The sequence below is a fragment of the Monopterus albus genome, unplaced genomic scaffold (assembly GCF_001952655.1).
Source record: "Monopterus albus unplaced genomic scaffold, M_albus_1.0 scaffold288.1, whole genome shotgun sequence".
In the NCBI taxonomy this organism is placed as follows: domain Eukaryota; kingdom Metazoa; phylum Chordata; class Actinopteri; order Synbranchiformes; family Synbranchidae; genus Monopterus; species Monopterus albus.
The window spans coordinates 184,994-209,741 of record NW_018128168.1 but is presented as its reverse complement, the minus strand read 5'-3'; the positions used below and the strand labels follow the sequence as shown (position 1 = coordinate 209,741).

The 24,748-nt window shown below is 40.3% G+C and overlaps 1 protein-coding gene across 2 annotated transcripts in view; it reads left to right on the top strand.

Moving 5' to 3' along the window:
* The window catches only part of grin2ab (glutamate receptor, ionotropic, N-methyl D-aspartate 2A, b), a 112,169-nt gene that overhangs the window by 20,959 nt on the left and 66,462 nt on the right, over nucleotides 1–24,748 (top strand). For both annotated transcript variants that reach the window (XM_020622761.1, XM_020622762.1), the window contains 2 exons: nucleotides 6,035–6,259; nucleotides 6,381–6,539. In XM_020622761.1, coding sequence (XP_020478417.1) covers nucleotides 6,035–6,259; nucleotides 6,381–6,539 — 384 coding nt within the window. The remainder of the gene's footprint in view (nucleotides 1–6,034; nucleotides 6,260–6,380; nucleotides 6,540–24,748) is intronic.

Sequence of the window (24,748 nt, the reverse complement as noted above, 5' to 3'; positions counted from 1 at the left end):
CCCCCTCCACTATTCCCTTTCTCACCTGGAAAATGGAGACTCCTACATCAGGATACTCTTCATTGACTACAGCTCCACCTTCAACACAGTTGTCCTCCACAAACTGTCCACACTAGGTCTGCACCCCACCTGTGACTGGCTCTTGGACTTTCTGACTGGCAGGCCCCAGACTGTCAGAATTGGCAATAGGACTTCAGCCAGCATTATCACAAACATCGGCCCCCACAGGGATGTGTCCTCAGTCCCATCCTCTACGCCCTGTTCATGGATGACACCGCAGTGATATGTCGCATCACTGGTGGGGATGAAGCAGCCTACAGGAGAGAGGTGGCCGGTCTGGTGTCTTGGTGCAAGGACAATAATTTCAGCCTCAGCATGGACAAGACGAAGGAGAATGATAATGGACATGAGGAAGGAGAGGAGAACTCATCGGTCACTGTTCATTCGGGGGCTTGAAGTGGAGAGGGTGAGCAGCTTCAAATACCTGGGCGTCCATATCAGTGAGGACCTCACTTGGACACTTAACACCACACAACTGGTCAAGAAGGCCCAGCGGTGGCTGTACTTCCTGAGGAGGCTGAGGAGGTTTGATATGTCGCCTAGGATCCTTTGCAACTTCTACAGCTGCATCATTGAGAGCATCTTGACCAGCTGCATCTCTGCAGGCGCTTGCGGTCCATAGCAGCTGTGCTGCCATACCAGACAGTGAGTGGTAAAAAGTTTATTACCAGGAAATACGTCATGTACTGACGACCTGTACTGTTTACATTCTCAGTTTGCACATGCATAATTACACATTGACTGTTGACTGCTGCACATGCTGCTCCCATGCAGCATACATTCTCTTATATTCTTAGATATTTTTATAATATTGCTGCATTGCTGCTTAAAGTACCTTAGATTACATTACATTTATTTCAGGTAGAGACCGCTGTTTGTTAAGACTACTGAGCGTGAGCAGCTCTGATTCTGTTACAGTAGCGCGACATTCTGTCTGGCCACAGTGTGCATAAACATCACAGATTACATTTACACTGTGTCCAAACTCTATACTAAGTACTAGTATTGTAAACTACAGTAGATACTGATGGTGACAATACATTGTTTTACGCACTTGTGCACAAAGTTAATGTTGAAATTCAAAACATTTGCTAATGGATGCTAATCAAACCAACTTTCAAAAACTGCTGCCAAATTAAAACAAAATGCACAGAAAACAAAAATTCCACACCTTTTAAAAATTTTCCAGTTTGTCCTTGAAGACGTCACAACACCATCTGCAATGTGTTTAAATTATTATTTTTTACCCAACTGAGACATAACTTAGCACAAATTGCTCGGTAATGTGATGAGCTCGGCTAGTTTCTCACAGCATGATTGCAGCCAAATGAAATAAAGGTGGGTGGCCTACCCTTCTTTTAACTTCTGTACACTGAATCTTTCCCAACAAATACCGTAACAAACTGCTCCCATCTAAAAAAAAAAGAGTCCACACTATGAATGAGGGGAAAATGTACCTTTTGTCCCCACCTTACTTTGATTCCTTTTTTTTAATGCTCTCTCTGTGGCTAATCTCTGACTGTCTCTACAAAAATGAACAGTGTCCAGTTTTCTCATAATGATTCAAATCATTCAAAACACATATAATACTGTATATCCCTTGCAGGTTGTGCATTTGTAGGAGCACCAAACATGCATAATTCACTGTCTGCTATTATAACTACTGTACTTAGGAAACCACTGTTAACTTTTCTAGTGTTGACAAACGACATTGTTTCATAAAGACAATAGCACTGGACAACATAAAACTCACTTCTGCATGTTACTTATCAAACAGGTGTACTGGCCTGAAGGTTTGCCTGTTATCTGAGATGCTTGAGTGTGATCGGTGATGTGTATCTGTCTCCTTTATGCATTTACCATTTAAAGGAGGACTACATAGAAAACAGAATGAGGTTTGATAGGAGGGGTTGACTGCACATTCTGGTATATTAGCTCAGTAGTTAAGGGGCAGTGTTCAGTAAAGATTCTCAGATTTGAAGTGGTATGTTCAAGGAAGGGTGGAGTGATGGAGAGGAAAATGAATAACCTTGCATTCTGCGGAAATTACAGTGACGACAGAAATGAATACATGGAATTATATGGTAGTATAAAGAGAGTGAGAGAGTATTGCTCCATTTATGACAAACAGAGGGCATGTTATATGGTAGTATAAAGAGAGTGAGAGTATTGCTCCATTTATGGCAAACAGAGGGCATAGAGCATTTGTGGCCATTTAACCTGAACTTGTGATGACTTGTTTGTTTATACTTCATAACTCCTACTGCCCTGGTTTTATTTTATTATAATAGAAACACCAATAACTGGGTGGGTAGTAAAATGAAGGTACAGAGCACTGTATCGTTACACCAGAAGCTTGGGTTCAGGGGAGCTGTGGATCAGGAGGTAGAGTGGTTGTCTCCCAATCAGAAGGTTAGTGGTTTGATCCCTGGTCTGCCCAGTTCACGTGTTGTCCTTAAATAAAATACTGAATCCCTAGTTACCCCTGGTGGCCAGGCAGTGACTGATGGTGCCACCATCAGTAGGAAATTTTCCCATAGGGATTAGTAAACTGTAAATAACTAAAGTTTCTGTCACTGTTTAATCAAGGCTTTAATCATGAAGTTGCACTTTCATTTAATGGGGATTTTTATTTTGTCACTGCCACATTTTGATTTCTGGGCTCGAGCCCTTTCTTGATTTATTACCAAATCACATCTGCATTTCACCATTGAACTGCATCTTTTCAGCTCTCGTTTATATGCAGAATCCACCTAAAAGATGGTTCCGTTAACTGATAATTAGCTACCACTTTAGTAAATCAGATGCTAATTTTATGCAGATTGCCAGATATGTACATAAATCTGGCTCAGGGTTCGGAACTGCATAACATGGACATTAGCAAACCACATGGAAAGAAATAACATTTGATGATGAAACCACCAGGAGCAGAAAGTTGGGTGGCAAGACAATATTTTCAGATGGCAGCTGCTATCCTATACTACCCCGGTGGCTGTGCACACAAAAAAGTGATGATATGATAGTCCATTACTCAACCTTGAGACTGTATAAAGCTTACTGCCAACTGTTACCTCATGCAGTGCAGTAGTTTAACATTAATGTGCAGTTTTGTTGTCTCTTGCACATGAAACTTGCCATTAAACATCTTTTTTTTTATTTAGCAGAACATTTTCATGTTTAACAATATATTTCTTGTTATAACATCACTGCAGATGTCACAGGTAATAGTAACAAATTCAGATCCTGTTTGGAAGAAATGAAAGGGACTTTGTACGAGGGATGGCAGAATTATAATCCTAAAGTCAAAATCCACCTAAACAGAACTGCATATTTAACCTACAAGTCAGATTTTAGGTGGATTATCACTTTAAGGTATTTTGGGGAAATAAAGCCCACATAACTGAGAGCCTAATTTGTGCTATCATGTACGTATGTAGAGCTACTTCATTGCAATAAATAAAATTGTGGACTGATAAATGCAATTACACCCACACAAGCTTTATTTAATAGGCATTATGGCTAACATTGTTGAACCAAAACATGTGCCTATAACTGAGGAAAATCCCTCTGGGTTGTGTTATAGTGTGCAAGAGGTCCTCTAATCATTGTCACTGAAGCAGCTTGAGGACCTCTTAGCTGCAGTTTGAGCACTGGGTGTGTTGTATCTGCCTTTAATTTCACAAAAGCAGCCATGAAACTTCAGCCATGCAAATAAATGTGTTTGGACAAGACTAATTTGTGCAATTTAGGAAACATGTTTGAATAAGGATGAAGAAAAGCTTCTTTGTGTGGCTTTGCAATCGTTTTATTGCAGTGAAATGGCTATTAAAACAATCTTTCACCTTTAACACATTTTGAAAGAAAGAACACTTAATAGCTTGCATTTTTTAGTATCATGGAAATATTCGCATAAATGCCAACATGTTACAATAGTTACCCCTGATGACATCTCCTCTGGAAGCTAATCATGTGAGTCAGCGGATATGATTTTAAGCACAAAGGCAAATCCTGTAAGACAGCAGGAACACTCAGTGACCCAAAGTATTCCAGCTACGTTGACCATTTTGGAAGCTGTGGCACAGTATACTCTTGCTCCTAGTTTTATTAGCTCAGATGCTAACTCCAGGGAAAGGTACTGTAATCTCATCCCATTGGTTGGAGCTGATGCTAATTCCCTGGGACAGGAGTGTAGCGGTGTGTGATTTAGCAGCGTATGCTAAGTGCTGCTGGAGCTGCAGGCTAGTCTGTGGGCACCAGGGCAAAGAGACCAAGCTGGGAAAGTACTGACTTGACTAACTGACCTGATTACACCGGGTGTGAGATGACATGGATCAGATCCACACACTAACCCAGCTGGAAATACAGATTGGCAGGATTAGAAAAACAATGTAAAAAAGAAATGTAATAAAAGAAAATGAACAGATAAAAGATGATTAGCAGCCACAGATGCAAAGTTACAAAATGAGGAGAGAGAAGGATGAAGACATATCAAGACATTAGGTTAATTTTGTGGATGTTATGTTTCCTCCTGGGGTGTTTTTCAGCTCTGCTGGACAGTGGTGGTGTAAGAAATTGGCTGAGTTGCGACGCAGCATTCGCATCACGGTTTCATTAGCTCTCATTCAGCCCAAGGCATTTCACACTGCATTTCCTCTACTCATCTGCTTCTCTTAGATCTGCTCACATTACAGGGAAAGGTAATACAAGTAAGCTGAAACTGGGAAGTGGAGCTTAGACTCCCGTCTGTTAGGCTGAAACTTGGTTAGAATGTTGAAAGAAATTTTACTTTTCATCTCAGTGACTTTGTGTACTGATCAATGTAGACACGTGATCATTTAGCAGTTTGTAATGTTTCCCCTCGTACCCCATCAATGGGGTGAAGTCAGATTGCATTTAATTCATGGTTATTTTATCCATTAATAGCAGGCGCTTTACTGTGAACATTGCCTACAGGTATAGATGATGTTCAAATAAAGCCAGACAGTGGAAGAGAGATTTAGGACGCCTTATGAAGCCCAATTAGCAGTTTACCAGAAAGTTAGGATTAATCCTGGTCACTCCCTTAGAATCTGAAATAAGTGATTTTTGAATAGTGGAGGACTGAAAGAGGACCAAACTCCCAACTCCAGTCGGCTCCTGCCGTGTAATATTTGGTTTTGCACTTTTGGCTTCGTACTAATGATTACATTCAAGTCACATACTCGATCTGAGTCACACTGTTTTTCTCAAAGATAAATGCAAGCTAATCTTTGAGAAAGCGGGCGGATCATTTTACAGCACTTACTGTGTTTTTGAACACATGATCAGAATACACAAGACTCCAGTATCCCGCTGCATGAAAATATATTCTGTCCACACCTCAGTAAAGTGGATTTTGAAGTCGTTTCACAAGGTGTGACTCAATTTCTTTCAAACAAACAGAGTTGGGTGTCTTGTAGGACACAAGGAAAACATGTATAGAATGTTTTTATAGAGTGCAAATGAAAATGATGCCCTTCAGTTTTTGTAACAGTTCACTCACTTGGATTAATGAAGTTTCATCTGTTACTTTCCTTGCAGCTTAAAACACTCCTCTCGTCCTATCCATTATGCATTTACTGATAGGCTATTTGTTATATCAACCCTCCTTGTGCCTTTTGTGTAAGCACACTGTTGGATTAGACGGTTTACTCTACAAGCACCTACAAAGCTGATCATCCAACACTGATATTTCAAAAAGATTTAAGCAGTCAAGAAAATGACATCAGCATTTTGGTGAACATGTGACCATCTCTGAGTACAGGTTTCACCTGCACCTTTGGGAGACTGCAGATAACAGGCAGAAACCATCATGGTTAGGAAATATTGTTACAGCTTCAGTGGATGAGCTCAGTGACACAAGTTCAGGTTTGAAAATGTTTGGTTTCATGGAGCAAACCGTCTTCACGAGAAATTCTCTTTGTTAATGTTTGGTGTTCATATCTGTGTCTTCCAGGGTATGATGGGTGTAGTGGGCTGGATGTTGCTCCTACTCTCCCAAATGACGGCGTCTGTGGCATCCCAGAAGCCTCCGGCACTTAGTGTGGGTGTGATAATGGGCCAGACACGTCTTGTTACCGATCAAGATCTTCAGTTATCTCGGCGCCCAGACGATGCCCTTGATATCTCTGTGGCAGTACTGAGGATCAACGAGACAGACCCAAAGTCTGTGATTACACAGGTGAGAAATGCTACGAATGTTCACCAGTGCTACACATACTGTCACACACACACACACACACACACACACACACACACACCCACCTTGCTTGAAACCTGAGTTTGTTTCACTGTGTCCCAAGGTGTGTGAGCTTCTGTCACACACTCGTCTCCATGGCATCGTATTTGCTGATGGCACCGATCAGGAAGCCATTGCCCAGATCCTTGACTTCCTTTCTGTTCAGACACAACTTCCAGTCCTGGGAGTCCACGGGGGTTCCTCTATGATTATGGCTGACAAGGTGAGTGACCATGACAAGCGCAGACTGATTCAAGCACATGCACACAAAAAAATACTCCTGCTTCTTTCTATATGCAGTGTTTGTGTTTTGGAGATGTGATTAGGGAGCTGTAATCCCTGCTTTCAGTCAGATCTAAATGTTGAAGGATAATGCCAAAGTCCCAGCACAGTGCAGTTTGATTAGACATTTAATTCATTGACAGAATTTAGAAACACGCTGAACCTGGAAAGCAGTTCACAGTTAAACATAATCTATTAGGCTATAGCATGAAAAATGACAAGCTCCCCAACCCACACAAAGGATATATTCTTTAAAGTGCCAACTTTACAGATATAGTGAATGTTCTCAGCTGGTGGGAATATGAAATAAAGACAAACCACAGCCTTTGATAAATGCTATCTTTACTCCAAGTGAGTTAAAACTCATGGATGTGTAATAGGTGTTCTGAGTTAAAAATGAACAAGGTTCCCTTAAGTCATATATATACACTGTCTGTGGATGTTGCACTCAGTAGGTTTTAGATTGCAAAATAACTGGCATCAGGCGCCTCTGCCACATCATTTTTTTGTTTAAGTTTAGAGCAGAAACATCACCAGAAGCAGAATTTCAATCGAATTTTGGCTTGAAGGTTGGGTCCCCCTGAATGATTTTATTGGTTTTATGTTAATTAGACTTTTTTACCATAGTGCACATTTAAAAGTACAGTATTCATAAGGTCAGAGGTCTTTGCATAGAACATGTAGCGTTCTCTGTACATCATTTTCATTTTAACAGATGATCAAGCCTTGTTTAAACATGCAATAATGTATTTTTTGACTGGTCTAAATTTGGGCTATGTACACCAGTTTTATTATATCTGATGTTCAGTGGAATGCCAGAAAAATGATTTTTCAAGAAAAAATATCTTTAAAACTGGATTTTTGTTTTATTTTGATATGATGCTCGGTGCAGATTTAGAAATGTAGCAGAATTCTTTCTCTGCCACTGATTCTGTAGACCTCACTGCCTGACAGCCGGGCTGAAGACGCTTTGATATAAACACAGCTGGTTCTTTAGCTTTGAAATCGCTCAGGGCACAGCAGCTAAAACACAGGAACCAATAACTGCTGCAGTAAAGCAGCCTTTTGAAGTATTAACTGATGGGAGATGTGGTATGTGTATTTATGTGAAAAAGAGACCGAGCTGAAGTAGTTGGCTGAAGGCACGGACAGGCGTTTGCACCTTGAAGGTCACTGACTTGAGTGAGTATATAACAATAGGGAAAATCAATAAATTGCATTGTACACGTCTTCAATCGTCGCCGCTGCTGCAGCATTAAACAAGGTACTTGACCTCCAGCTGTTCTAATTGAACCCCTCGGTGGCCAAAAGTACAAGATTGTGGTCATTCCTGGCAGCTGCCAGGTGTGATCATGAGTGTGTGTAACCTGTAACTAACCAGCCCCTCAAAAGTGTTCCTGCAGGCCTGGCCTTTAAATAAAACAGTCTTCCTGTCTGCTTTAGACAGGGGCTAGTTTTAACTAGCTAATATGTTTGCAATTTGAATTATTCCTGGGTAACAAGTGAATTTTCCACCAGACATCAATAAAGTCTTATGATTATACACTTTTTTTTTATAATCTGATTCTGAAAAGTAACAAGTAACTGAAGTTATAAATTAAATGTAGTGGAGTAAAAAGTACAATATTTGCCTCTAAAGTGAAGCAGCACAAAATGGCAACACTCAAGTTAAGTACAGATACCTCAAAATTGTACTTAAATACAGTAACTGAGTAAATGTACTTAGTTACTTTCCACCACATGTAAAAAGTCATGACACTCTGAAAACTGTCCATCATCACATAGAAATAAATGAAGAAAACCAATTGTAGGAATGACATAAACTTTGATTCCTTGTAGTACTGCTAGAGAGACACTACTTAAAAATACCACCTGGCTCTTGTGAAGCAAACTCTCCTCAGTTTGTTATATAACACGGAAATTAATTCGTATAGACAAATGTTTTGAAAATGGCGAGGATACTGATGTTTTGGAGCAAAATAAAGTGGTCACCTTGTTTGGAAGTGATCTAATAATAATCAATAATCACCTTTATTTGGCCAAGTATGTCACACACAAGCAATTTGTTTCCAGTACAGAACCAAGGCAGCCATCTGCGGCGCCAACTCAACCGATGGCTCTAACCATCGGGGGCAACTTGGGGGTTCAGTGTTTTGCCCAAGGACACTTCGACATGTGGACTGCAAGCACTGAGATTCGAACCTCCAACCCTCGAGTTGGGGGACGACTGCTTTGCCCACTGAACCATACTCTGTATCTGGAGGTATTACTGTGTATTAGCTGCTGAGGTGGACAGGGCAGGAAAGTAGCCATAAGCCATCATATGTGTCATACTGTATATGACAGTACTAAGGGATCAGAAATAGACCAGAGGATCCTTCTGGGTTGGACTTGCTTCTGCCTAACAACACATTTATAATGACATTAATCCATTGTTTAAAAAAACATCTGCACAAATGAGAAGCTATAACCAGCAAATGGCAGTTTTACTTAATAAATGTCTGAAAGGATAACTGATCATCAGAGTTGTTCCTCACTTGGTTTCCTCTTGATCAGCTAGCTAATTGATTAATCAATCATTTCAGCACCAGTCGTGATGGTGCATTGTAGCGTCTTGCCTGGTGACAGCACTGAACCAGACTATTATAGAGGTAATGAGGCCTCTCAGGGAGGTCAACACATGTCTTGCAATTGACTTACAGCGACCAGTGACCTCACTTCAGCACTGGCCTCAGCTGTATTAGCTCCTCTCAGTGATTTCAGAATATGATGCAGCATTAGCATAAAGTGCTAGAATAAAAAAAGACCAACCTCAGCAAACATGTTTTGCTATGAAAAGATCTGGCTCCATGCAGCAGTTCTCAGCTGTGTGACTGTTGATTTCATACCTGCTGCCAGTGGTGTAGTGGTAATCTGGAAGATTGAAAGAAACCCCAGTGGGCTGGTAACAATTCAGCCTGATGACTGTGGGTTAACAAACAGTAATGTGCTTTCTGCAGCCTAAGTGGGACAAAGCCCTATCTAGTTCCACATACACACATTCACTGTGTTAATGTCACAATCAAATCTGTAGTAGAGTAGTGAAAAATGAGCAGCTCATCCTAAGGTACCTTGAGTTATCCTGGCTTCAGTAGTATTCTACACATTGGTTTTAGATGGAGAGCAAAAAAACAGAAGGAAGAAGATGGTGCCAAGAAAATACAGAAAAAAAACTTGAGCAGGCAAGTGCTCGAAAATAATGGATGTATGTGGAAGTGGGCAGTGCAAGTGAGAAATACTTGGTGTTAAAGCAGCATTAAGCTGCCAAAATGCAAACTTAACTGTCATGATTATGTCACATTTCAAGTAAAGGCTTTCTCCAGTTGTCAGTTTTATCAGTAGCTGGCCCCACAGCCATCACACTATCAAATGAACAGGAGCAGGCATTGCAGACATCCCTGAAAATAAACATGATTGTGGAGGCCAGTAACTGACTGCAGCGACCCAGGGTTTTCAAAAAGACAGTTTTTATTTGTCAAGGTTTTCTTGAGTTTACTCGGTGTGACTTCTTGGCTCAGTTACAATTCCCAGAAAGCTGAGTATGTTCAGTTGCTTTGTGTTCATTTCAGGTGCTGTCAAACACATGGTTTTGTTGTTTAGTTGTGTGTGTTTCGTTTCCAGCTACCACACCTGCACTTAGCCTTTTGTTTTAGCTGAGTTAACTTTTTACTAATCTGTTGAGCTGTACTGCATGATACAGACAGCTGTTTCTGTTATATAGCATCGCTGATATGGGTGGGCAAAATGACAGAAAATAATAGAAAGACCCATCAATATACAGTAACACAACACAATACAATTCAATAGGACCACAACCCACAGTATATTTTCCAAAATGACATACAGTTGAATCAATACAATCAACACTACAACAGAACAAAAACATCATCGCCTTCATCAATGGAGGATTTATTGCAGGACTGTTGTATTGACTTGCATTAATAAACTGCCAACTGAGTATGTTTGTAATTAATATTTGTGAACTATATATGAAAAAGCTTCACGCCTGGGGTACAGTTTATTGAATGCCTCCAGCCAGATACAATCACCCCCTCCACCACTCTACATGGTTTATCAACTGTGCATGCATGAGACCTCTGCTCTATTTATACTAGTCCACTACCTTCTCACATTCTCATTTTTGACTCGAGACACACCCCACAATTTCAGTGAGGAAGAAACATGTCATCCAGTGCAGCGGCGTAACACACTGGTGTGTTATTAATAGGTTTTGGACAACAATGGTGGTCTATGACACAAACAAATAAGCTAAACTAGGTTCCGGATTCAAAGAAATTACAATGTTTTCCAATTCCAATTTATTGCCGGTGTCTGTATAGAATTTGTGGAAAATAATCAATAAACAGAAAATCACTGTCATTATCCTTTTAAAAAGTTTGATCTACTTACTGACACTAATAATGTTTTTGCCTACACTGTACTTTTCACTCCTACCTCTTCCAGAATTGGGGAAAATAAATTCCAACCCTAGTGGTTGAGCCCAGACAAATCAAAGAACCTTCCAAACCCATTTTTTCTTTAATGTGCTGTGAGGAGGGAGACATGTTTAGGGACCGTGGAACTGATGGGGAGGAGGAGCATGTTAAACCCAGGAGAACAACCAGATTAGTTTAGAATATTGTACTTCCATTATAAAGAGACAACTTTGGGAAGTGTTGCTGGCTTTAACACATCCCCATATGTGCACAGTCATTCTCTGACAACCTTGTTCATCTCCTCTTTTGACTTCCAGCATCTTGGTGTGTGGGGGAATAGAGGGTGGGGGTTGGGGGTCAGTGTGTGTAGCATGAGAACAGGAACATGCTGAAATGGAAGGTTGTGAATTAAACATGCATATTGCTTCTGCTTTGCTCCGCCACTGTGGTGCTCTTGGTGTCTTCTTATTTGTGAGCATGGATGTGTACATGTGACTGTGTGTGTCCCAGCCTCAGATGTCCCTTATCAGGAGGGGCCATTTGCCCAGGTTCTCTGCTGAGCCTCCTTTATATTTAATGCCTGGTCTTCTCAACTGCTGTCACATGTAGAAGATATACTGATGTTTCATTCACTCACCAAGTCCTTCCTACTTTCACATCTAGTATGTTTCACTTGCTCTCAGTAGTCTTTACATCCATTGTGTCTTTGTGACTCCTTCAGCCTCGTGTCTCTGGATACATCCCAATTCCCTTATTTGATCATTACTTACGTCTCAGTCCTTGTTCAACCTGGAAGTCGGAGAAGCTGTCTTGAAGGACACCCCAAAGCTCTTGTTTCTGCTCTGAAGAGCAAGGATCAAGCAGCGAGGATACACGAGGTCTTTCTTTGTGGAAGCCTTTTATGGAACAACAGAAGTAGGATGTACAGTATCTTTTGTCCCGTCTTTCTCTCCTGTTTACATCCTTCTCCTTGTTCCCCACCATCTCCAGCTCCACTACCCCCCCATCCTTCTTTTCTATCTTTGCATTTTGCCGTCTCCTCATGTCTCCCTGCAGCATTATTCTCTGGTGGCTGCGATGGTTGAGTGGAACAGTCAGCTGTGTTGGAAGGCTTTGGGGAATCTTGCCCATGAAGCAAGATTAGATGATGAGTTTATGTGCCTGTGTGAGAGAGAAAGGAGGAGAAAGAGAGTGAGGGAGGGTTAAAATGGTTACTATGGTGACTAAACCAGACTACAGCATTTAGTTCTGCTCTGCCTCCATTTACACCACAGGTCTTGATGCCCGGTTCCTTCCAGCTTGGCTGGGCACCACACCAAACACAGCTGGCTGTTTATGTGAAGCTGGTGACAGATCATGTCCTTGTCTCTTCACTAGCAACTCCAGCTGCTTCCACACTGAGATGGCTAATTTTGTAGATTAAGTGTAAAAATGATCTCTGTCTACAACAGCATTTTCAGATGGTTTTTCTGAAGATCTTTAGTCATAATAAAATACGAGAAAAAGAGAAAAATGTCAGGGTGCAGAGGTGGTCAGGTTCAGCATATTTCCAAAAATGTTGGCAACTTTAATAACACCTATATTCAGTGACATTTAAGCTAGTTGATTGCAGAGATCTAGTAGCAGTAGTAGTGCCATTGTTTTTCAAAAGCTCTGTTTTACCAGTTTATACTACAATGTACAGCAGAGTTGTCAGATTTAACTAACTTGGTGCAGATGGAGATATAAAATAAAGAAAAAATGTCTTTTTACATTTTGGTTTTTATCTCTTTATGGTCGATTGAAGCATCTAATCAGAAAATATAGGCTATTTAAGGTCACTTTGCGGTTATATTTACAACAACCTGCATAGTACTATGTATATGAACATCACGTAGACTTGATGAACAGACACTGACCTAATCCAGATGCACAATGAAATCTCCATCTGCAGTGGGAGCAAACATCTGCCAATTAGCTCTCAGCTAACTGGTACCATACATCAAAGAGCATCATTTATGCTTAATATTATGCATCATCCCTTACAAACAATTAAAGAAAACGTAATAAAATATCATAAAATTAATTATGTAGACAATCCCACCAACGCACTACAATATATTTTACTGTTTCAAAATATAAATGCTTATGAGTTCAGTAGCTGTTGCAGTGTTTGCTGTTGTTAATGGCTGACAGAAAATAAAGTTGTTACTTAAACAGTACCGTTAAGATATCTTGTGTGCATTAAGATCAGTTGTATCAGTGAATACCAAATGTATTTAAACTTGGCCCAAAAGGATTTAAAAATATCTAATTCCACATGTTTTGCCCCTTGTTTACATAATAATATTACATATTCAGTCTGGTCCGTGTATGAGCCCTGAAAAACTGGGTCACTGATCACACTGTGTAAATGAAGCCTTTGTGGGTGTTACTCTGAAAACTCACATAGACACATACACCAGTTTTAATTTGTGGTTCTAGTCAAATTAGCAAATTGGGGAATAACTGCAACCAATCTGAAATAAAAAAAAACAGTCAAACAAAATATGTAAAACAGCAGCTGAAATGTGCCTTACTCACGTTGAGAATATTTATACTTTGGATCATAACTCAGCTGTGATACTACGATATTAGTACTGTCAGAGGAACGTGTCGAGCTTTGCAGGGCGATTGAAATGTTTGCCCCAGCTCTGTGTGCTTTTCATCTTTAGATGGTGATGTTCACTCTTCTTTTGGTGGGAGGAGACACTCACTTTCCTTGCACACTTTTCTCCTTTTGGTCTTAAATTTTCTGTTGATGAAGTTTGAATTCCTCTCTTTTGTTTTCTTGACTTTCTCATTTATTTATACTTGATTTTTCTGATGCTGAATTGCACTTGTATACTTGACAACAGAAAAGGTTTAGCTTGTTGTTGACTCTGTAGATATTTGCCTTGGCCTTTAAATAACTGACAGATGATTGACAAAACCTCCCACATATTATCAGTCTGCGTGATTGCTTCCTAAAATATTTAAGCACATTAAAGTTAAGTACATGTCTGGGTCTGTCCTTTACTGCTCCATTACTGCTTCTTTCTTATTATTCTTATGAATGCTTATCTTACTACTGCTCTAAAAAGATAAATATCCAGCATTTTAAGGATATGAGTGGCTGATTCAATCACATTTCACTGGACCAGACCTGCTGTGAGCTAGTAACTGCCAATAAAAATATAAATTCAAACAGAGCTGAAGGACATCAGAAAGATAACAAACGCCCTGTGACAAGTAATACAGTCATTGCATTTCTGGTCTCTTGGTTTGTGTTGTGGTTCCTTGGCTCTGAAGGCAGAGCCCCAGTAAAGTGCACTTTACAAGGATGTTTTTAATTGGCAGCAGTCATCTTTGCTGCTACGACTGAAGTGGTTTTCATTGTTGTAGTACTATAGCTATTACTGAATTATTGATAACAAAAGACAAAAAAAAAGTACACTCATGTTTTATGTGCCTTGACCTGACCAGGCCAGCAGTGGAAGATTCTGTTTGTTCTTTCATGGGAAAGCTGTACATGTAGACGGAGCACGCAGTTCACTTTGCATTACTGCATATCTGAATGCGGCTGAATGGAGGAAAACGGCAGGATGAGAAGCAGCATCTTATTGCTTTAAGGGAATGAAATTTACATCGACTGTGGACATCCACTCTAAAGGGTCAATGCAACCCATGCAGGTTTATCACTTTGCTGATAACCTAAAGAAAGGCTGGCACTCGACACAATAGCAGGGTTTACTGTGAGATTATCAAGATGACACAGATTTAGAGAATGGCTGTTGATTTTAATGTCTGGTGGAACAACTCTCATCCCCATTGTGTGTGTAGCCATTACAACTACTGTACAACAACTCACCAGTTACTGTACAATGCTGGCCATATACAACTATTGTTAGGGCTAGTTTATGATATGTCAGAACTAACTCTCCAGCCGTGTTTCAAATCATATGTGTTCATAGCTGTTCCAAGCAGTCACTGTGGAATTCACAGTGAGAAATCAGCCATGAAGAAGTTTGATCATATTACGTCTATTCTAGCCTCATTACATTGGTTTCCTGTTCATGTTAGATCAGACTTCAAGGTGCTTTTAATGACATATAAGATCATACAGGGTACTGTACCATCATACTTGTCTGATCGACTTGTACTATATGTGCCACCGTGCTCATTATTTTCTCAGTATCCTGGACTTTTGGCTGTCTCTATTTTAAATATGTGATTGTAAAGTGTGTTGAGACACCATGGTGTTAGACCACACTTTAAAGAAATTTGAATAGAGAGGGGGGAAATGCTATATTGTTTAAAATCAGAGATAGCTGTTTGTCAGAGGAAGACATTCATACTCAGTCATTCATACTAAAAGCACCACAGATAATGAACACAACATAGCTGCGCCCTGTCTTGGTATGACCAGGGTTTGATGGTTCTTGTTTGTATTTGTTGTTTCTGTTAGCAGCTGTCTTTGAGAAACGTTTTAAGCCACTGTCACACATAACGGTGCTCCTTATGCACTGGTGTCAGAGTCACATTCCAGCAAAAACAGCCTATGGTAAAACTTTCAGCATCACAGTGAGTTGAGTTTTGTTGACACTGGCCAAGTGGAGCAAAAATACTGTCAGTCACAGCTGATATCCGACAGCTCAGTCTTGGTTCTGGCTAGCAGTGATGCTGCTGCCCAGTCACAACAGCCTAAGCCTCTGCTTTATTCCCACTGTTCTGACTCTGGCGCACATAAGTCAGTTTTGACACTGACAACCAGTGGCGTTCATAGGGGGCAAGTTGCCCTTTTTCCTTTTGGGTGCAAATTGCCCTTTTCAACTAGCAATCAAAACTTTTCAGGCCCTGCCCTGGCCCTCTCATAGACCTTCCCTAGCTCAGTTGTATTAGAGTTAAGGCTTTTGTTTATTTTCCCCCCCGCGCCTGTGAAAACTGCCTGTGCAAGATGCTGCTGACACCATGTTATTAAATCTGAGATAATCCACCGCGTCATCTGTGTGCCTGTAGCGAGGAGTCATTTTCGCACCCCGAAATGCCGACGTCAACTCAAGTGTCCCTAGTTCATCAGTATTGGAGGGAAGAAAATGAATGTTATCAAAATAAAAACTCCCCCCGGCAGTTTCTTCACCATCAGCTGAAATCACAATATGTCACTGGATTTGAACCTCTAGGGCTCCATCTGGCCACAGTGATAACGCACAAAATATGTGTCACTCCTTTAAGTTATATACAACAATAAGGTTGAAAATCAGCAAAATGATCCTGGCAGGGCAGGTAACTTGTTATATTTACTGTCACTATAAAACACAACACAATGGAGTGCTTCAGCACAGGTGTGGTAAGTGGTTGTGACATTTATACTATTTGACTTGAAGCTGCACAGCATCATTGCTGACCAGTGTTGATGGAGCTCTAAATCAGACAGACCAACCTCAAAGAACAGAGCAGGGGAGTATAATACTGAGGTCTGCTGTTGGATTTTCAGTACAACAAGGAGGATTATTATTATTGATTAATGCTCACTGGAGGATTATTGATTTACTTGAAATTTAAACATCCTGACAGTTAGGAACCTTGAATGGGAACCAAGTGTGTGGTGCTGTTGGAGATGTCCAGACTTAATAAAGGAGATCATTGGATTCATATTAGAAGCCCCTGATTAACTTGCAGCTGATCTGAGCTGCCTTGATGTATCAAGTCACTTGAAACCAGTGTTTAACTTTATTTTCTGACTTATTTGAGACTGTTTTGTCCATACTGACACACTGATTGTTAGTGAAGCAAACAAATTCCTAGCTGAAATTTATTTGGAAGATATTGGTGACAATGTAACAGCACTTGTCTGTTTATGTGTGTCTCCGTTCTGTTTATCTGTCTGTGCTGGCAGCAAGTCTCAGTTTGCTTGTTGGAAGCGGCTGCTGAAGATGTCAGTCTCTCCTCAGCTGAGCCGCTCCAGCTGCTTAGCGTACATCACGGGCTGTGTTGGTGTGTCCTGCTGCCTATCTGTGCTGTGTTTGATGGAACGGCAGGATGTTGCTATCAGCCAGCAGGTCCCTCTGTCTCGCACACACAGTGAGAGTTACTTCAGCTGGACATGCTGTCTGTTCACCTTCAGCGTGTGTGTGCATGCTGACCTAGCAGAGGTGGTCCCACACAAACCAGCCTTCTGGATTATAACATCTTTCTTCATTATTCACAGCTGTCATCTTTCACACACTCTCCCTCACTCTTCTGAGAGCTTCCCCTGCATCATTCTGTTATATCCTTCTATTTTTCAGTCGTCCTCCATGTGTTTTTCTTGCTCCCTTTCTTCCCGTCACCTCTCCCTAACCTCATCCCCTGTACTTTTCTCTTGTCATCTTCCCTGCTCTCCCCGTTTCCTCATGCCCCAGCTGGGGAGTACAATGTGATGGCCATGGCAGGGGTTGTACTGTGGATGTGTGCGTGTTTGTCTGTGTTATGTCACACTATAGCGGCTCTATAGTAACTCTCTCTTTTTAAATCCCTGTTCTCACAGACTGCACAGCTATTTTAAGATCCTATAAACGTTTTCAAAGAAGCCTCAAAAGAAAAGCTTGTCCATGTACTGTGTACTGAGTGTGTTTGGTAAGAAAGAGTGGGTGTGTGAGGGAGAGAGCGCTTGGCATGTTTGCATGTGTGGGGCTATTTTCCTGTCGGACCAGCTGATAACACAACACTTTTCAGTTATATGGTTCCTGTCAACATTATTAAGAGTCAGACATGAATTTAAAGCCTATTTTGGTTTTTGGAACTGGAAAACAAAAGTTCCCTTTGACTGCACTGTTTTGAATCTGTTTGGGCATTTACACTATATTATCTTTCTCAGAGGTTATTTCTAGCTTTCACCTGCACGTTTTCCTTTTTACTGAGTCATAAATGTTAGAATCTCAAGCAACAAGTCCTCCAACCTAAACAACAATATACAAAATGTCCTTTGCGCCTTCCTTAGAATAGGACCCGTAGGATCCTCTCACACTTAGCAGACCCTCAACATAGTAACAGTCATATACAGATGTTCCACCAACAAGTGTACTTTACCTTCCCAGTCATGGAAGCAATCATAAACACACAGTTATGATTATGGAACAGTCATAGTTTCATTAGGTTTACACACAATAATTACTCAGGCTTAAAAAAAGATTGGGTTAAAATAACCGTTGTCATGGATACAATAACAACACACTGACTCGTTTTGTACAGGAGGACAGTCTCGGGAAAAGTCAAGCTGAATATTTAAAGCACAGTTGATGCCATTTAATAAACAGGCATGACTTCCAATAAACAGACAGTAAATCTGTCCCAAAGTACATTGCATGGTCATTATTGCCGCAGTACTATATAATATGTTGAGCCCTGAGCTGTGATTTTTTTTTTTGTTTGTTTGTTTGTTTGTTTTTCATCATATGTAAATCTATTATTAGTACAATGGAGCAGCTCTTTCTGTGCAGCAGCACTTGGTTGACTGTGGAATTGTTTTTGGAAGAGTTTTCTATGCATCTCACGCTGCAGATAAAATTCCATTATATCAAATGTGTGGATCCACACTGAATCCGAGAGACATGCATCTCCCGGAGAACCCTCACATTTTTTTTACGCTTCATGCCTGTTTTATCCCTCTGCTGCATTTAGTGAAGCGTAATGTCGACGGTGAGCTGTTAAAATTACACAAATCCTGTTTTCTGTTTCTATTGGTGTCTGTTGCAACTGATCAGGCTGCTTGAGTTTCACCTTCTCCCTCTGTAACGGGGGGGAGTCATCAATAAAATTAGTAAATCCATAGGCTACATAATACAGTTTCTTCCTGATGATCTTACATGAAAACTATTTTTTTTTCCAGGACAGACAGCTGTACTGATGACTTTAAAGACAGAACGCACCCTTCACATCTCACTTTCAGTGTAGATTGAATGGAATCAGGCTTCAGTAACGCTTACGTCTTGCTTCCAGTGTGTTTTCTCGGTTCGAAAACAGAAACAGAGAAGCCGGTCCTGGCTCTGTGCCTGCACCTGGGTTCCTAGGTGAGAAATTATGAAAAAGAAAATGTTTTCTTTTATTTAATGCACTGCTGAAAATTATCAAGTGACTGTGAAGGTCATGACAGTAATGTTTTTTTTAAAGCTCAATTCCCAGAACGGTAAAAACCACAGGGCTCCAACAAGTCCTTAGACCTCAGAATGCATTGTTGGGTGATCTGCTGCTTCTCTCTTAGCCCCTTAGATAATGTTACAGATGATGTAAAATTAATTATTCTTAAACCAGCATTGATTTGTGTCCACTTCTGGACAGCAGAACAGGCTGTAAGCACAGCGCTGACATATTATCACCCAATAAAGTTGTTATAGCAGACAGTTGCCTATTCACACATCCAGCAGGCACAGAACAACATTATCATCCATTTGGATTCAGGACAGTGGCAATCCTACAAAGATGACTTTAATATTTATTCTTTTTTTTCATGCCTCCCCGCTGGTGATAGTCATGGCCAGAGGCGTTATGGTTTGGGGTTGTGTGTCTGTATGGCCCATTCTGGTGAACACGATGACTCAGTAGCACCTTGGGGGAATTTCTTCAGATATGGCACAGTTTCCACTTGGACTCAAGGATGAACAGATTAGATTTTGGTGGTCAGAGGTAAGGTCACTGTCACCTTCCTTCCATCCCATTTCTGTCAATTTTGCTGGCAGTAATTCTAGTTAGCTCTGTTTTGATGTCTACCAGCTCCTCAGAAAAATGTTCGGCTCTTGCTAGATCTTATACTATGCTCAGCAGCTACAGTCATGACCAAAAATATTGGCACCCCTTCTCATGTTTATTTCTTTTGTTTGCATTAAAACAACACAAAAAGCAGAGGGAAAAAGCCAAGTCTGATACATTCCACACAGAACTCCAGAACTGTAGCAGCATCGTCTCTTTGAGGTTTGGTGTTGTGCAAATAACATATAGACCATCATAACTTTTTTGCTGCAGCTAGAAAAGAGGTTGATTGAGTGATAAGGGTAAGCCAAAACAGTAAAGTTGCAGGCATAAAGCCAAAACAATGAGCTAGAAGATGCTAAACTATTCCCTAGGGCTGAGGGGAACTGCAGAGCTGAAGGATTGTTCTCTGTAGGTTTGTTATCAGCACCAACCTTTATCACAGCTCCTTGGGGGTCAACACAGTAGATTACTACAATCTGCATAGGTGATTTGGCACAGTTTTTGTTTTTTATGCCGGATGCCCTTCATGAAGCACCCCTCCCATTTTGTACCCAGGCTTGGGACTGGCACTATTGCATGTAGCCCCATTGTCTGAGAGCAGCCACTGGATCTGGCATTCCCAGCTGGTCTCATATCCAAGTGCTAACTGGGCTCGATTGTGCTTAGCTTCCAAGAACAGATGAGATTGAGCATGATCCAAGGCGACATTAATACTTCAGTATTATATTATAATACTGGATTATTAGAAGTGGTTAATTAACATGTACACAACATTTTAGTGTCATAGCTGGTCCAGGTTTTACATTAGTATTTATAATACTGTATTATATTTTGTAAAATAATTATACAGTGTGTTTTTATACTTTACATTTATTTACAAGATGCCACAGTGTAAAAGTACACTTTTTTCCAACATGCAAACATTTGGGGTTTGTGTATATTGTTAGGTATTTTTAGTCAGATAGAAATTAGATGGATACGTTATGTATTAGAAATGTTTAGTGGAGACAGGATGTCTAGTTAGACTGTTAAATGCTTAGGCCTGCTTATGAGTTTCTACAGGGTACATCTGGTCAAGGATAACTAGAGAGAAAAGTTGATGACTGTCAGCAGACAGGGTGTTTAATATTATTATTATGACGTGTAGAACTGTAGCCTTAACCATAATATGTTCTTATGTTTAAGTCACGACATGTTCTAGAAGTCTGTGAGAATGTTTTTAGCTACACACCACTTAATCAACAGACACACACATTCACACATTGATTTATTTGACTACTGCTATGGCCAGCTGCAAAGCTGGCAACAGAGACATCTCGGTTGACGTTTCTGTGTAGTATGGGGCTAGCCCAACCGAGGGGATATAATGTACAGGCCTGGTGGGTTCAGGGTCTTTCATCTTACATCTGCCTGCGTGCAGTGTGGAGGTGCAAGATGCCTGAGCGAGTAATGTTAATTTTCCATGTGTTCATGGAATAAATCAGCACTGTTTTTGTAGTTACTTGGACTGTCTCGTCTCTCAGAGTCAGTATGGTAAAAGGTACCGGGTACAACAATATGTAGACAGAAGGAGTCAGGGACAGAACCAACCCTATGACTGACAACCAACCACTCTAATTAGATGCAGCTGCTCTTAATCTATAAATGTATAATGTAACTTGTAACTGCAGTCATACTGTATGTAACAGGCATTTGTTCTGAAATGTAGTGATATAGTTACAGTATATAAAGTAGCAGAGCATGGAAAAAGGAAATGAACCCATAAGTACAGTACACGCGTACACACTTGGATTCCACCACTGCTGCTTTAGCACTGAACATAAACTGCTTTAAGCTGTTTAAACAAATGATCAGTGCAGCTGTTTTCTGGAGTGGACAGCCTCATGGGTCTTGTTCCACACTAATAAATGCCCTCCTTCGTCACACTGGCACCAGTGTGTGCCCTACAGCCGTCCTCAATATTTTTATTTCATTGGTAACTTCTGCTGTCCTGAACGGCTTTGAGCTCTTTCTTTCCTAATAGAGACTATTTCTTGCATGAAATCTACAACCTGCCTCATGACATTATCCCCATGAGCCTCCTTAGGGGCTTTTTGATATTGTCGGCCCAAGTGTCATCTCTACTGTAAATAGCTTTATGGCCACTGGGGCTGTTCCATCCTGTTTTAAACATACAATAGGTCTGGCTCTTGTAGAAATGAAACACTTTTCAGCAGTTCCAGACCCATTTTCCATATTGCGTTTTTGTGCATAGTACTACATGTCTCAACCGTTCTTTTGGAAGCTTACAACATATATGGAAATGTATCTGGTCTCAGGAGCTGTCTGTTTTGGAGCAACCTTTCCCTGACTACTGGCTCCAACTGCTCTTTTCCCCATTGGCTTCAATGCTGCCTTGAATGTAGTAAATCATTCCAGTATAATTGACTGTGTTCGGCATGTGGCTGGTGTAAGCAGTACTGTCCTGGCTTTGACAATTTTTCATCTGCCTTGTCGAGGATCTATCATGGGGCCCCTCAAGGTTTAATTCAGTGTAATTCTTTTCTTATGCATTACTTCACTGGGTCATACAGTATTTTTAAGACTTACACTATTTACCGTGGACCTGCTAAAGCCCAGCCATCAGTATAATTTTCCTCACTGGGACCAAAACTATTTTTCAGACTAACAAGACCAAATGTCAAGGTTTTTGAATCTCCTTTGTAGATGGATTCCTTTATTGTCATTGCACAGTGTACAACAAAATTTGGCTAGCAATCCTGTTGGTTTAGACATGCTGAAGGTATAAATAATAATATAAACATTTAAAAAAATCCCACACTAGGATGAGAAAAAAGTAGAAACAAGTTAAAATGCCAACCTTAGCTATTCAGTTAAAGAATTTTAACCTTGTAACCAACATTAGAAATATAAATTCTGGTCTTACATCTGACACCTGTAACTTTGTGGTTACCCTTTGTGGTGTCAAGTGGCTGAGTTGTTATAGACAATTCTCTGGAAGGATTTTATTTTAAACAAACTGTAAAATCTGAGAAATACACCAGACCTCCATACTCAATTTAACAGCAGAAATGGGAGAAAATGTCCAGCTAAGTTAATTGAAGTTAAACTTTAGTAATCCTGGTTATAAAGTTAGAGGAGTGAGCATCAGCTGTGCAGCTCCAACTCCGACAATTCACACCCAGGACCGTCTTCCTGTGAGGCAGCCATGTTGGCTACTGGGCAGCAGAGGTGGGGGACTCGAGTCACATGACTTGACTGAAGTCAAGTCACAAATTTGAGGACGCAGCACTTGTTTGACTAAAACTGGTAAAAGACTTGACTTTGACTTGATGTTCATGACTTGAGACTTGATTTAGACTTGAGACAGGTGACTCAAGTACTTCACTGTTTTAGATTAAATATTTGCAGCATTTCTACTGTATATATTCAGATGTTACTTTTGTTTTTGAAACACAGTTCGGTCATTTTTATTACAATGCCTGCAAACCTGGCAACCTCCCAGAATGCAGCAGACCAGCAGAGAGTAACACAGGTTGCAGGATGCAGCTATGGAGGGGTCTAGTCCAAAGATAAAAATTTGGATTGAAGGATTATGTTGTCGATGATGGTGGTAAGACAAGAACAGCTGTATGCACAGTCTGTAGCACAAAAATCAGCAACACAAAGTACCACGATATCCAACTTCATCTGTCACTACAAAACTCACACAAACGTACAGCATAGGTGAATCGACTGGATTATGCATTCTATACTGAGAAGAGTACCTGATAGCCATGGAAGACATAGCTAAGGGGGAGTTTACAGCCTTCAAGTGCACGATTAACAATCAAAGGAAGTTTTGGAAAGTTTCAGTTAACTATTTGATATTCATAACATTATCACATCATCGGAATTATGTATAACTTCTCTTGTGACTTGCTTAATTTTCACCACAGTAGCTTGGGACTTGCTTGAGATTTGCATATGTGTGACTTACCTCCGCCTCTGCTGATCAGCTCATGGTACAGTAAATATTGGTGAGTATTTGTAATAACAGTATATTAATTTTAAGATTTTAAAGATACATCTGAAAGTGCAATTAGTAATAAAAGCAGAAATACTACTATATTTGTGCCTATGTATAACAAATACAAGTTGATATTTTGTCTATTTTTATAAAAACAGTTGATCAGTTTGCTGTTTAGTTACTGCAGTGATGCAACACTCAAATCTGCTGCTCCAGGCTGGTTTTACTTTATAGTGAGTTTCAGTGCATTGTTTAGCCTACAACCTCATTGTTTTGGTTCACTTTTAGATGATGTTGCTCTGTAACTGCCGGATGTGTACTGCAACTGTGTGCTAACAAGTTTGATTTGGCTCAACATTAGCATTGAATCGGTCGCCCCTGACTAATTTTAGAATTGGGCCAAATCGTTGTTTGATGTGCAGTGTGAGCAGGGTCCTGGCGCCTGATTAATCACCAGGACAACCAATGATCTGGCTCCTGGGGTGAGGGAAACGAGGATCCAATTAAGGGAAATGGGATTCACCCTAACTCCTTGCACATATGGATCAGTATGTCCTGCAAGCAGAGTAGCACATTGCTGCTACACTTACAAATACATCCAGAAAGGTAGACTGTATTTTCCTCTTGATTTGATTTGATTTGATTTATTCTTTCAAGCATATAAAACAGTTGATATAACAACACACATTTTTACACACAATCCAATATCAATTTGCTTATACCTAGTACATGCTTGAATGGAGTAGGAAGAAGTCAGACTTATCCAGTCCTACCCCATGACATCATCTTACCATCATTGGTTTACAAGCAGTATCTCTACATAAATAATTCTCTTCTACACCACACAAGTAATATACTAAAGAATTATAACAAGAATGTTAACATTCTTACATAATTACATTCTTAAATAATTATCTTCTACACCACACAAGTAATATA